The sequence below is a fragment of the Alligator sinensis genome, unplaced genomic scaffold (genome assembly GCF_000455745.1).
Source record: "Alligator sinensis unplaced genomic scaffold, ASM45574v1 scaffold220_1, whole genome shotgun sequence".
Lineage (NCBI taxonomy): Eukaryota > Metazoa > Chordata > Crocodylia > Alligatoridae > Alligator > Alligator sinensis.
Genome location: NW_005842136.1, coordinates 1,214,894 through 1,229,343, shown reverse-complemented (window position 1 = coordinate 1,229,343; position 14,450 = coordinate 1,214,894). Strand labels below are relative to the sequence as shown.

General features: G+C 40.4%; 1 protein-coding gene across 1 annotated transcript in view; it reads left to right on the top strand.

The window, feature by feature from the left end:
* Nucleotides 1-14,450, top strand: part of F13A1 (coagulation factor XIII A chain) — a 105,962-nt gene that overhangs the window by 75,398 nt on the left and 16,114 nt on the right. The window contains exons 11-14 of the mRNA XM_006025211.2: nt 1,418-1,571; nt 3,431-3,718; nt 6,987-7,147; nt 13,936-14,072. Of these exons, the coding sequence (XP_006025273.1) occupies nt 1,418-1,571; nt 3,431-3,718; nt 6,987-7,147; nt 13,936-14,072 (740 nt within the window). The remainder of the gene's footprint in view (nt 1-1,417; nt 1,572-3,430; nt 3,719-6,986; nt 7,148-13,935; nt 14,073-14,450) is intronic.

Below are 14,450 nucleotides of genomic sequence, written 5' to 3'. Positions count from 1 at the left end.
GGGGGGGGGGGGAGGCTCAGGAGAGAGGAACAAGCCTGGTCCTAAATGTGTGTGGGGGGGGCGCCACCTACACAAGGTCATGCTTGGCTTCCTGGAGTATTTGGCAACTTTTGACTGCAGTAAAGTAATTGCGCATCAAATGACCAGTAATTGACTTTATTTCACAAGTAAATTGACTGGTTTTACCACACTTGTATGTATCGAATTATACCAATGACACCAAGAAGGGGATAGGAAGCTGGTCTCCACTTTTAATATGTGGATTGTAGCATTGTTCCCTATATGTTGGCTGTAAAAATAATACTGCAACTCCATTCCATTCAGTAGGTGTGACATGGGGGGAGTCTCCATTCTTAAGTTGCTAGTTGCCAGAGTAGTAAGCATAAGAATCTGCTCCAGTTCAAATGAAATCACAGATACACAGAAAGTTACTCTGTGCTTGCTCTTGTGAAAGGTCAATGTACAGGTAATAAAGCTAGCACCAGTAGCCATTAGCCAAAGGCATAGAAGAGGCAGATATGCACACCACGGCTCCTTCAGGATTGTAACTGTCGCCATGCCCTGTAGCAGGATGTGAAAACCTTAGAGGCAAGTAAGCTCTTGGGGCAGAGAATGTATCATGTATCTTCCTGTAGATGTGGACAACACTACCATGTTGTGTGACACTACTAAAATACAAATAGATGACAATAATTGGGCTCTGCAGCTCAGAACAGTATTGTTAAGTATCATTGAAACCGTATTTCTGTCGAGCCTTACTTAACCTTCAAAATTTTTTCATCAATATTAAACAAGTTAACAGTAGGCCAGACCCTTAGCTGGTGAAAACTGACTCTAGTGGCTATGAATGGGGCTCCCACCATGTTAAAAAATCTAAACATAAAGTGGATTTTACAGCTGTTTTATGGTTTTACCAACTTATTATTAGTATAAGTCCTTTCTGAGAGTGTTCTAGTCACCCAGGGTGTGTTTACTTGGTGTCGTCTTTGTGGCCGATTGTGTGGCCTCTTTCCCCACATCAGTTCTATCGCCAATTAAATGAGGCCTGTTCAGAAGCACTGTTGGATCTCATTCAGGCTATCTCTTGGGAGAGATGGAGATAAGTGCTGAGGAGAGCACTCAGATCTACTCCAAACTGCTCCAGGCTACTCCCAGAGATTTACTCTGGTGTGTCTGAGCAGAGGTGAGTATTCAGGCTTTCTTTGTCAGCTTCTTTCATGTCCTAGAGTCTTCAGAGAATCCATATCAATATAGTCCAGTTCAGGAAAGTGGTTAAACAAGTGTCTAATTTTAAGCATATGATTAGTCCTATTGAAACTGATGGTACTCAATGACTCTGCCTTATTGAGTCGAGGGGATGAAAGACTGGTTTTTAAAACTGCTGGATGACTTAATCCTTCAATATTTAATTTTCCAGGTTAACAGTGATGTTGTTTACTCCAAAGCAATGAAAAATGGGACAAGAGTGATTGAACAAATTGACACAACCCATATTGGGAAATTAATCGTGACCAAGGATATTGGTAGTGATGGAATGAAGGATATTACTGAGCAGTACAAATTCCGAGAAGGTAAACTACTGTATGCAACAAAATGGGGCGTAGAAAAGATTTAAGTAGATTTATCTTAAGATTTCTCTCTCTCATTGTTGGTCTGCATGCCTCCATCATGGGGTAAGCTGTTTGAGAAGCTGCCACCCTGTAAGCAAAATCTTGTGCCCTTTAATTCCACCCCAAATGCATTTCAGATTCTTTTGCAAAAAACATGTTTTTCCTGTTACTTGGAAATACCTTACACTGATGTTGCTATATCTTACAAAGTTAATCATTGATTTAACTTACTTCTTTCAAAAAGTATCTCTACATTTATACAGTTGGGTGAGCCATTATATTCCTTGCTTGGATGCCTGGAAACCTGAGGTCCAGTTGTTCCACTGGTGTTAATGGAGTTGTAGTGATTTACACCAATTAAGGAGTCATTCTCAGGCCAGCCAATTCAGGGATTGTGAAGTTTTCCTTTATGCATTACTTATTCATTTCAGTTAAATAATTAATGCCACTTCTGTACCACTTTGTTACAACAACTCCATCTATTTGTCCCAAACATAAATATGTGGTGTTGATCAGGGTGGTTGGTGTCAGTTGTCAAAGACAACAGTGTTGCTTAATTATTTCCTCTAGCCTACGCTAAAAACAACAGGCAAAATCCAGATTTGGTCCCATTACAAGGCTAAGTAGAACATAGGTGGAATTTAAGTACTTACATTACGAAAAGTACATATTCATGACCTCTTGCTTGTCCCTCTGTACTCATCCAAGTGACCATCCCTCTGATTTCCACTCACCATAGTGAAAAATATACCATATTAATATGAAAAATGTGTGTGTCTGGAAGTGGGGATTTTAAAGGTTGACTTTTCATCAACCACTATATAAAGCATAACTTATCTTAAGTGACAGTAGCTTCCCATAGAGCTCCTTCCTAACAAAGTTTTTCCTAGTAATAATCTTTTCTTTTAAAAAAATGGTAACATGGAAAAATCCCATAGAGCCCTCCCTCTCTATGACTGTTTTTTTTTTTTTGCAGCAGCATGTAGGAATCAAGACCACATGGCTCTGATCCTCATGTAGAGCCAGGCATACTCAGGGCCCCCCTTATATGACAAGGAAAGGTGTATACTTAAAGGTGTTGACTCGTCAAAACCTTTTTTGGAGGGGGAAAAAAGTGATCTTCAATGGAAACAAAAATTTAGTTTTTTATTTTGGTTTGAATCTTCCACTACTTCTTTTGACTTTATCCCCTAATCCATTCCCTTTCCCCCCCTCCCCTCCCCCCCAATTACTACACTTCCCTCCATTTTCTCTCCTCTCCTTTTCCAGTGGGAGTTTAAAAAGGAGAGAAAAGGAGGAGAATGCTTATTTTCTAATTTTCAGAGACCAAAAAAAAATTTCCAGTTTCATTCAAACTAGAAAATTCCATGAACATTTTTAAAGTTGATAGTGTATTTTTGTCATATCAAGGAACTGATTTTTGCAGCACTTTTCCACTGTCCTATCACCACGTCTCCAGATCTGAGTCAGGGTTTCAGCCCTTTAATGGAACACTTGTCCATAACTAATGAGCTCTGGATCTAGCCCAGAATCTGGTGGGTTTTTTATGAGCACTAAAGTAATGTTTTAAAGGAGTATACTTTTTAAAAGGCTGCTTTTGGCATTTTATAACTAAAGGCCTGAAGAAGGCTACTGTGATATCCAACAGCTTGCCTCTATCTACACCAACCATACTGTTGGTCCAATCATCCAAGGCTAGAATTCTTGCCAAAAGTATCAAAATTACTAATCTGAACCCTATGATAGAGGCTTCATTATGAAGCTGTTGAGTGGTTCTCATTATCCCTATTCTTTTTAACACAATTCCTCTTCCTCCTTAGGTACAGATGAAGAGAGACTAGCACTCGAGACTGCCCTAATGTATGGTATTAAAAAGGAGGCTACACAGGATAGTGTGCATCTGCCACAGGCTGATGTTGACATGGACTTTGAAGTGGAAAATGCTGTACTCGGCAGTGACTTCAAAGTCACCATAACTTTCAGAAACAGTGGCCACAGTCGTCACACTGCGACAGCTTACCTTTCCGGCAATATCGTGTTTTATACAGGAGTCAAGAAGAATGAATTCAAGAGCCAGTCTTTTGATGTGATACTGGAACCCTCTTCATGTAAGATGTGAGGGGGGAAAGGGGGATGGGGACATTTTCCAGCCTAAGCTGGTTGTTTGCTATCTTACCAATGTCAGTTACCACCACCAAAATAAACTCTCTCCATAAATAGGCCCCAAGCAGGTAATCGGGTGTGGTGCACTGGAGTGGGAGTCAGGCTTCTTAGCTCCCTGGCTTCAGGATACCTAGACTCCATCTCTGGCTACACAACTGACTTGAGCAAACTGTTGTTTCACCATGTGTAAAATGGGGGTGATGATACCTACCTACATTGAGTCTTAGAGATGAAAAGTGTTCCTTTGTTCAGTGCTAAGTAATATGATTTAGTTCAAAAAAAAAGAGAGAGAGAGCGAATGGCTGCAAGTGGTAAGCTGCTTTGACCTTCTTGCAGTATCCCAAAAGGGGAAGAGAACATTGTGATTCTTCAGGTGTAAGTTACAATAATAAGATAAAAGTAAAATCCTACTCTTATCCGATTCATACGAGGAAGAGGGAGAGAATGGTGTCAGATGCACATCTGATATAAAAACCATCCTGCAGCGACTGGGTAAGATGGCTCTGGACAGGCTAAGAATGTATCACTGGGCGGATGTTTAGGGTAGTTTATAAAGGAGCAGTGGACAGCCCTGGATGGAGTGTGTTGCTGACTGCAGCATATGTGCTAGTCAGCTGGAGAACCACTCTCTAGCAGAGATACCAGGAACCTTTGAGACATGGCATGCTGATCCGTCTGCTGCCTGTCTCTTCCTGTTTAATCCTCTTTGAACTGGTAGGGAGAGACCTTATCCCACTTTCCTGCAGTAAAAGAAGGTACCTGTAATCTGTCCTCCACAGCTCAGGGCAGGATTGCCCCACCCCAATTATATGTTTTTATTTGGAGCTGGTGAATTTCCATTAAGAAATAGTCCATTTTAAGGAGAACTAGAGATGAAATGTTTTATTTTAATGCCCATCTAATATGAGTATCCAATGGCTATCTCTTGGTACTCATCTAATTCATCTGTGAGTCTTTGGTAACGGTCAATGTGCTTTTTCTGTATCCCATTGTTCTAGCTCATCACAACACGCAACATTTTTAAGTGCTTGGGATCAGTTATTAAATAGCTGATGTAAAATTCCACAAAACTTAAAAAAAAACTTGGCTAGACAATAAAAAAGAATTGTTTCAGTTGCACAAATTAAATTCTATATTTGTTCTGACTGCACTGCTATGACTTGAAGAAGAATTTGATCATCATTTAAAAATTGAGGGCAGATGTGTAAATATTTAGCACTCCCTCCTCATTTGTTTTCCAGGCTTAATTCAGAAGGGTTAAATTTATTCTTGTGCTGAAGTTTTCTGCAAGGTACTATGACACTGCTTAACAGAGCTTATGTACCACACAGGGGCTTGTTTGGGTACTCTGCATTTGAGTGACTTAACGGGATGCAATTTTCACCACATGGAAAGCTCTGGCCATGAAATCGGCTCATAAATTCCAAATTATAGTGATCTGGTGATAAGTGACTATAGAGTTGGCCTCTATCTAGGATAAGGTGAGGGAAGGAAAATCAACTACATACATTTTTACAGGAATATGAACACTGTGTTGCAAGTCTAGTTCCACAGCAAGAAACTTCTTCACATATATATTTGTTTCTCTTTTTTTTTGGAGCTAATAGAATATTACAGTATGATCAAGATGTGTCAGAAGCATTCTTTCTAGACTGCACCATTAGAAAGAGAGGAGCAAAATAAGTTTTCAAACAAGAACTGAATGCGTGATTTTCAGAATAATGATTAAAGGAATTGTGTGGGTTGAAAACATCTTTGAGGATTTGAATAGCTTAAACCTTCCTGAGCCTTCAAAGGTGTTATCACTTCTACTCAGTTATATTTAGTTTTCTCTATTTTTTGATTAAGAGGGTAGGCAGCTCAGCCTTGTGTCTCCCTTGGCTTTCCCAGGCACAGTAAGTGATACTGGCAGCTTACCAACACAGCCCCTATAAAAGTGGGATTCTATTACTCTTGTTTTCCCTTGTGATTAAATCCCATCTGATATGTCTCTTCTCTCTCTTTTACTGTAGAATAATCTTCACTTACAATGCAACTAGTATTTTTTGAGTAGATGAAAAACATTTATTTTAAGATTTGGGGTCTGATGGGAAATTCCTTTTCAGGAAACAGGGCCACATCAAGTAAGTTCAAGGTGTACCTGGTAAATCCATGCCAGGTGGTCACCATGGGAATAGCTTTGAAACCAAATTAAGGAACCTGTTTTGATGTGGGTGGATCAAAAGAGTGGAAAGGAGTGAATGTGCTTTACCCAGATGAGTTTAATTAGTGGGAGTTTGTACAGTATGTGGCACAAATACAGTAAAAAAAAAGACTAATAGAAGAGAAATTTAAAGATTTCATTTGGGTTGTAAAACCTAAAGTAGGATTTATTGGTGCAAAAAAATCAAGCTGATGTATTGTGGCTGGTCACTTAGCTAAGGGGCTTGCTTATGTGCTTTTATGTGCATCAAAATCTTGGACTATTACAGTTCAATAGAGTTAAAATTAATGAATCCACAGCCTATCAAGGAAGTTGCTCCTTTCAATAATTATCATCAGGGAGCAGAGTGATCTCCCAGACAGATCTCAAGATGAAGAGCTGGTGAGAGGATTGCTTTGTTGCGTTCTCCATGCAATTCTGATATAGGTCAAAGGCTGGTGTATAGCAATACCAACACTGCTATGTGGAGTAGGAAACTTTGCTAGTTACACTGCATAGATCCACACTTCCAAATGGCTGTTGTTACAGCTGTCACAGGTACCCTGGAGGAGAGGGCATGTAAACAAAGTAGGGAAGGAAACAGATATAGAGAGATTTTAACAGACCTTTCGACCCCCCCCCCTTATTAATATTATTTCTTCTTTATAATAGGATAGTGTCTATAATTAGCAAAACTACTGAACTGGACACTGAGCAGGCTTTTAAGACAGAATTCAGTCCCTGACCCAGACAACTGATAGTTTAAATGAAAGGCTGGGCAAAAGAGAAGGGCAAAGGAGACAAAGGATGGGTAGGGTAACATAACAAAAAGACCATAGTTTGAGCAGGATATGAAAAGTCACCAGACTCCATTCTTTGCTTTTGCCAATCTCTCACTGAAAAGAGCATCTTTATTTTATCTCTAGGCTCCCATACAATAGTGTCGGCAGAGCTAGAACCAATAACTGGCAATTTATATTGGGCTCAGGCTTCAATTTAATTTTTTCCTTGTTTGGTTTTCCTTCTATCAGCAAAAGTGGAAGAGGTTTTAATCAGATCAAGCGACTACATCAATCAGCTGCTGGACCAAGCCTCTTTGCATTTCTTTGTCACAGCACGTCTCAATGAAACAAAAAAGATTTTGGCCAAGCAGAAGACTTCGGTCCTAGACATCCCCAAGCTGCACCTCAAGGTTTGTTTCAGGAATATAACAGAAGAGATCAATACCTATTCTCCATGCAAGATATGTTTTGCAGTTCTGGCCCTTACAGCCTTATTTCAAACAACATTTTCAAAACTAATACAGGATTAGAAGCAGCTGGAAACATGACTCTGTGTGTGTGTGTGTTTATGTGCATATGTGTACATAAGTATGCATGCATGCTCAGGTAGCAATAGGCATAAATATGTAAATGAAGTTGCTAGCACCACCCATAGGCAAAGCTGCCTGATACTTTTCAGTATGAGACAGCAGTCACCAACCAGTAGATCATGATCCACCGGTAGATCTCGGAGCCTCTTGGAGTCGATCTGAGGCTGGGGTGGGCGGCTGAGTGCCCATGTGCATGCACATGCATGCCCCAGCCCAGCAGGTCAATCTTTGGGAGAGGGAAGGAGCGGGGGTTAGATCGAGGCCCCCGTGGCAAGGGACAGTACTGCAGAGGCAGGAGCAGGGTTAAGTTGAGTGGGGCCCCAGCCGGGTGGGACTAGACTGCTGGGGAGGTGTGCCCCAAAATAATTTTTTCTCCCTCTGCCTCCATCTGCCCCCACCCCTTCCTTCCCCATAGACTTACCTGCTGGGTGGGGGTGGGTGGGCGGGAGGGGCAGCAGCACACAGTAGATCTTGGGTTGCTTTTAAATGCCAAAGGTATAAGAGCTTGTTTTCATTTGCTCATAGTTTTGCCAAACTTTTACCATTTAAGCTGAAATTTTCTATGCTAGGTGTCTGCCTCAGGCTGAATTTCTTTGGAAAATCTCTGCACAAATTCCAAGAATGAGATTAGGGGAAAATGTATTGTTTTACCATCTCCAAAGACTCCTACAGTTGTTTCATTAAGGATCGTTAAGGTCTCCATGCTTCAGAGCAAGAATTTGGATACTTATCAAGAAGATTATTTCAGTGCTAAGGATAAACCTCTTGCTCTCTCCATGACAATTCACCCACATTGGCAAAGTTATGAGCCTCTGAGAGAGCCCAGTTTGCCCATGTTTAACAGCAACATGCCAGAGTCTTGGCAGTTCTGTTCTTTCTGTATTGATCAGGATCCAGTGTAGAACTGCAGCGGTTAAACTCAAATTGTTCCTCTCAGTGTCTAGGGGCCACCAGGGCACTGGGCACCAGCAGTGAGATCAGGGGCTGTCTCTCTTGTGACCTCAATCCATCTGTTCCCCCACTAACATCTACGCAGTAAAGAGGAAAAGGGAATTCCAGAGGAAAAAGGAAGATTACAGAAGGGGGATAAGAACAGAAGGAGGTATCTGGGGACTAAAGTGCTGAGGCAGAGGGGAGGCAGGTTGTGAAGGAAGTTGGGTTAAAGCAAAGGAGGGAAGAAGCAGGAGCTATGGGGAGAATGTAGTAGATGAGAGAGACGGTGATGCTTTACTGCGGAGCTAATTAGTCTATTCTGCAGTAAAGCGCACATGTAGATACACCCAGTGATGATCAAAATCTACCCTGAATTATGCCCTGATGGTGCCAAGGATACCTTTGATATATCTTGATCATATTTGCAGCAGTACATTATTTCTTTAAATAAAAGCCTCGACTTTTTACCATATAATCAATTTTTTTTTCTCTGAGGGAAGAGTTGCATATCCCTACCCTTATTTCTTTCCCAGTCATATATAGGAAGTTGCTTGGCTGTTGTCTGAATTTGATTATAATCTGATTATGCTACCACAATCTGAATTGCTCCTTTCTAACTGTTAAATCAGAAGACAATGGAATATTCTGTCTAGGAAGGTCTCTTTTATCCTGACAATCCTAAGGTGGTGCCATTGGAGCTATGAGGACAAATGCTTGAGTGATTTTGACAGCACTAGAGCCCTCAGGTTGATGGCCAAAAGACTGGAAAATGAGGACCAATATTAGATTTCTAATTTCACATGTTGGCACCTAAGTTAAATGCCCTAATTTAAAAAAAATGCTGAGCACTCATCAACTCCCTGAAGTCATCTTCAAATTGCTCGGCACTTTTGAAAATCAGGTCACTTGCTTAGGATGCTTAAATATGAATGCAGCTCCTTAAAGTTCAGCTGCTTTAAATACATACCTTGGCTTATAAGTCTTCATTTTTCCTGTATATGTTTTGTGTGTGTATGCGTCTGAAGAAAATTTCAAGTTTCCAGGTATCACCTTGTATTTTAAGACTACATATCTTAAAATAACCTCCAAAATTACCCAGCCTCATCAAATCATAGGTATTACAATACAAAACCACATAGTTGCTGGGAAAAAAGAGAGTAGGTATAAAATACTGCCTGCTCAAAATCCTGTGAAATTCACAGAAAATCAGTTTGCTCTCTCAGAATACAAAATTGTCATTCCAATCTAATTATAAATGTAAATAAGTATTGTCTTCATATAAGGTTTTTTGTCTTACAGATCATTCCACAGAGGAAGCCAATAAGGCAAATCAACTTCACATCAAACATATCTTCCAAATATTAAACGTAACCAAATATTAAAGATATTTAATCCTTTAGATTCAGTATTGAAAAAGAACATCCTATACAATATCCCCAGATAAACCTCCAAAATAGTTTATCCTTTCTCTTCAGTTATGAATAAAGACTATTTAATGAAAAGGAGAAATATTTGTTCAATAGACACTTCTGTAAATAATAAAAGTTTAAAGATGGGCTGCAAAGAACTAAAGAAAACCCAAAAAGTGGGTTTCTACTTTTTGTCTCTGTGATATAGTAAGATGTTTCTGTTTTAGTTGAGGAAAAGCCTAGTGACTCTGCTTACTGTTATCTGAAAATGTAATGAATCTCAAGTCTGTTCTTCCCTACTTAAAAAGTCCTTTACTGATTCTTAGTTAAAAGGAAAGAATACAAAAATTGTACACCCCTCCTATCTTCAGATCAGCTATTGATCTTTCCTCATCTGATTTAAAAAATACTAGAGTTATCAATTAATGGGAAATTATACCTCCTCAAATTTAGCTTAAGGTCAGGTTACAGTAATAAGTACACTAAAGTAAATGCATACTTTCTGCTACCCTTAAATAAACTGAGAATAACTTTTAAATCCTTTGGAGGTAATGCCTATGATTAAAAGCCCCTATGAAGGCTAGGAACAAATTTCTGTTACAGTCAATGTAGGATAAACATCTACACAGATTAGGTGCCTTAAAAAACTCCACTGGGAACCTGTCTGCAACTTTGGCTACCTACATTATTTTAAAGTTGTAGTCCTTAAATGCCTTATATTCTATTCCATTCAAGTCAATGGAAACTTGACTCCCAGTGAATGCAAAATCAAACCATGAATGAGGATATTGGGATATGGCTATAGTGATCTCTTAGATCATTAGATTGTAGATTGAAAAACAAAATACTACTACTTAGAACTGGTCAGAAAGAGTTATTTTTTTCTTTCAGAACTTTTTCATTGAAAAGACAAATTCTTGTGTTTTGATTATTTTGGATGAAAACCTGGGGTTTTCAGTAAAAAGTCTTCTCTCCTAAAAAAAAAAAAGTATATAATAATTTTTTCAACCAGCTCTATTATTGATGTACATTTGAGGGTACAGAAGAGTAGTTTCAGCTCTGCACCACTGCAAATGCAGATGTTAATGCTATCATTGCTCATTAACTCCACAATTTTATACTGGCCAAAGTAAAAAGTGTTGTTCACCAAAGTGTAAAATTTTTCTTTTTACCTCATCTGCAGTCTGCTGCATCCACTTTCTGGTCTTGCATGCCAGGGTTTTTGAGGATATCTAAATAGGTTTAAATAGAGAGAGCAGTAAATTCCCCTCTGGGCTTTAAAGATGAGTGCAAGAGAATGAAAAGCTGTGCACAACACCTTGAGAATCGCAAACAACACCAACCTGTGTTCCTATTTATGTCATCAAAATATGTTCCCCATTCCCATGGTGCACTCTGGAGTGCCTGAGCACTTGGACTCTGCTGCAGTAGGAAGGGTCCTGCTGGAACAAGCCGACTCTCTAATACCCTTCCAAATCCAGAATGGTTCAAGTGAGGCCCTCTGTGGAATCTAAGTGGTACACCTCCATTCCCTCCATGCCATGTGTACGTAGGCTAACACTGCAGAAAGGAGCCACTCAGAGACTCCAGCCATAAAAGCAGCTGTAGAAGCAGCTAAATCAGGGATGTTGGGTCATTCCAAGAGCTTTCTACAGCTCTGATGGGATTTCCTCTGCCTTATGCTTGCTCCAGTTGTCTACCAGTCTCTTCACCTCAGATTCACTCCCCTCCTTCCCCCACGTATCCCTTTCTCTCTTGCCCTGTCCTACTACCCCCATTCTCCTTGTTTCTCATGAAGGTGATCTCTGAGCTCATTCACTCCAAATATTGTAGGAGTAACCTACTGTTGGTTGCTATCATGCTCTTCAGTGTGCCAGGTGTCCTTGCCTTCACAGTGTGTCTGTCTTGTCTATTTTGTAGTGCATACTGCATAGCCACTTTGGAGCACAGACTTTCTGCTACTATGTCTGTACAGAAACATTTCGTTCTTGGTTGATTCTTAGGCACTATGGTGATAAGCCTGATTGATAGTGAAAAAGGGACTACATAAGCAGCAGTAGGGAGAGGCAATGGGGGGCATGAAAGGGACATTTTATCCCCAGCAGCACCTTCATTCTCCTAGGATTACCAGGAACCAGAACAAGAAGAGAGCATGAGTATGGTATATGATCTATTACTCCAACTCTGCTCTACCTGGGGATTCTCCCTTTATATTCCCTCTGGAAGCTGGGTAAGCTAGCTTGGTCATTGCCCAGCAGACCTGAAACTTGGATCTAAAGGAGATGAATCTCTTCTAGATCCAGCATTCATGTTTGCATTAACCCATCCTGCTGGCCCAGTTTACAACCAGGAATATTCTTGTGTGTGTAGCCCTAACAAACCCTGTTGGTGGGGTCATGACAGTGTAGTAGTTTTGGGTTGTGCAGTTGTAAGCAGGTTGTGTTTAAAACTTTAGAAAGAATTAAGGTTTTTTCACTAAAAAAAGTAAAAATCCTAAAACAAAAACCTAGTAAACCAAACCATACCCCTCATTCTTTACCACTCAGGCCTATCAGCTGAGATTCTAAGGATGTCCAATAGTAATTCTCACCTAGGGTGCCTTAAGATCCTTTCAAGGATGCTGCACTGTTAGGTGTGCAAACATGATTCACAAGCAATTTCAAATAGGAATACATAGCGTTAAAAGCATTCTGACCTGTTGTGGTCTTTCTGAGTTGTCTGTCTGCAACAGAAGATTGCTCTATTATTTTTTGGAGAAACACAAATGATTGAAATCTAAGTGCTGACATTTTCTGGGTGTGCTTTGAGTCAAATGAGGGGTGCCTTGAGCCTAAAGAGGTTGAGAACTAGTGCACTACAAGGTGTGCTGAGAATCTGTCACTTAAGGGAAGAAGGGTATGCACTTTGTTTCACACATGATATATTCAAAGGTGTCTTCCACAATTCAGGCCTGGCTAGAAGTAGCACCTGAGAAGTTACAGAAGCCAAAACTAAATCTGTTTCAGTCTGGGAGCCAACTAACTGGAAGTTGTAGTGATGAGAACCTGAATAGGTTGCGATCTAGAATAGGTTGCAATCTAGAGGGCTTCTTTCTGTTCAGTAGCATCAGTGAAATATCACCTTTGCATTTATAATAATCAAGAATCCATCCTATTCAGAATATGTATTTCTTTCCTTTCCCTTGCAGTATTTCAATAGATAGACCCAGCAATGTAGTGAGCTTGCTGACTGCCCACAGGGAAGGGTAGGAGGTATGCTGACCACTGTAAACCAGGGTGGGGGGGGTCATGGGTATGTGGAAGGGAAGGCTTACCTTCCTGAGCTACTATTGTTGCTGCAGCATCAGTTCACCAAATGGCAGAAGCCTCATGGCTAGGTTTCCTCAGGAGTGACCCTGGTGTCCAATTTGCTCCCCATCTTCTTCCTCCCCTTTTTCTCCTCCTCCCCCCCCCCCAAATACACACATATTGGAAGCAGGGCTGTGCTGCTTTGGTAGAACCTCTCTGAGGGGTGGGGGCAGCACCACTACATTCACCCCACTCTCACCCCCTCCTGCTCCCCCTCAGACATGCTGCTTAATGTGGCATTGTCCTGCCTGGCTCCCATGGCCAGGCAGGGCAGTGTAGTGTTGCCCCTATGGCAGAAACTCTCAGGGGGTGATCCTTGTGCACACTCTCAGTCAGCTCCCAGGACTGGTGCCACACATGTGCTGCCCTAGTTACACTACTAGATAGACCTTTACTGTGTCCAAACTAGGGGGCCTTTTGCAGTTCTGTTATACTCCTTTGCAAGTGTATGTTAAATCTACATGGATAGATTGTGTGGAAAAATGGGGAGTGGGATAAAATTTGGCATGTCCTTTTGTGTGCGTCTCTTCTTTTCCCTATAGTAAACTCTTGTATCGTCATGGAAAACCCAAGACTCATTGGGTGGAAAAACAACCATTACAATCTAATATGGTACTACTTCCTTGCAAGTACTGGCTAGGTGCTTGGCTATAATGTGGCATTTTAATTAGCTTTGCAAACAGGTGAGCATAGAGAAGAGAAACGTGAGTCCAGAGTTATTTGGTATTTTCGTCTATGTTCATTGCCAGACTCAAGGAATTAGGACTTATTATACAGTGCTTCTTCCATAAACACAGAAACAAAAAACCTGGGTATTGATTCACATATTTGTCCATTGTTTATTTAATAATAGTGGCTTTGGTATTCCATAATTTTGCTATGACCAACTTGTAAGCTCTGTTCTTCTCTTGTTTTGCAGGTGCAAGGAGAAAAGGTAGTTGGTAAAGAAATGTCTGTGACAGTGGAATTCACCAATGTAGTGAAACAAAAGCTTAAGAATGTGTCCATACGTCTTGATGGACCTGGAATACTGAAGACAGCCCTGAAGACATTCAAGTAGGAAAAATGTAGAAATAATGAAAAGTTTCTCCCCTTCCCATACAGTAGCTTTTTATTACTAGGAATAGTTACTTCGCACTATGTATAGTAAGTCAGGCATATGCTGCTTAGTATAAAGATATTTGATGGATGGAGGAGGAGTAGTTCTTGACAGATGGAAGAAGTCAAGTTCTCACTGTAGAGTTTTGGCAGCTTGAAAAGGGTGTGGGAGAAATTGCTGGTGTTTGTGGGAAGTTGTTAAATCTGTTATTAATTGCTATTGTATTATGTTATTTTTATTTTATTTATGGTAGTACCTAGAAGTGCCAGCCAAAGTATTCAGGGCATATCTTATCTGTACATCAGCTACATTTTGTCTATTACCCTGTTTGTGGT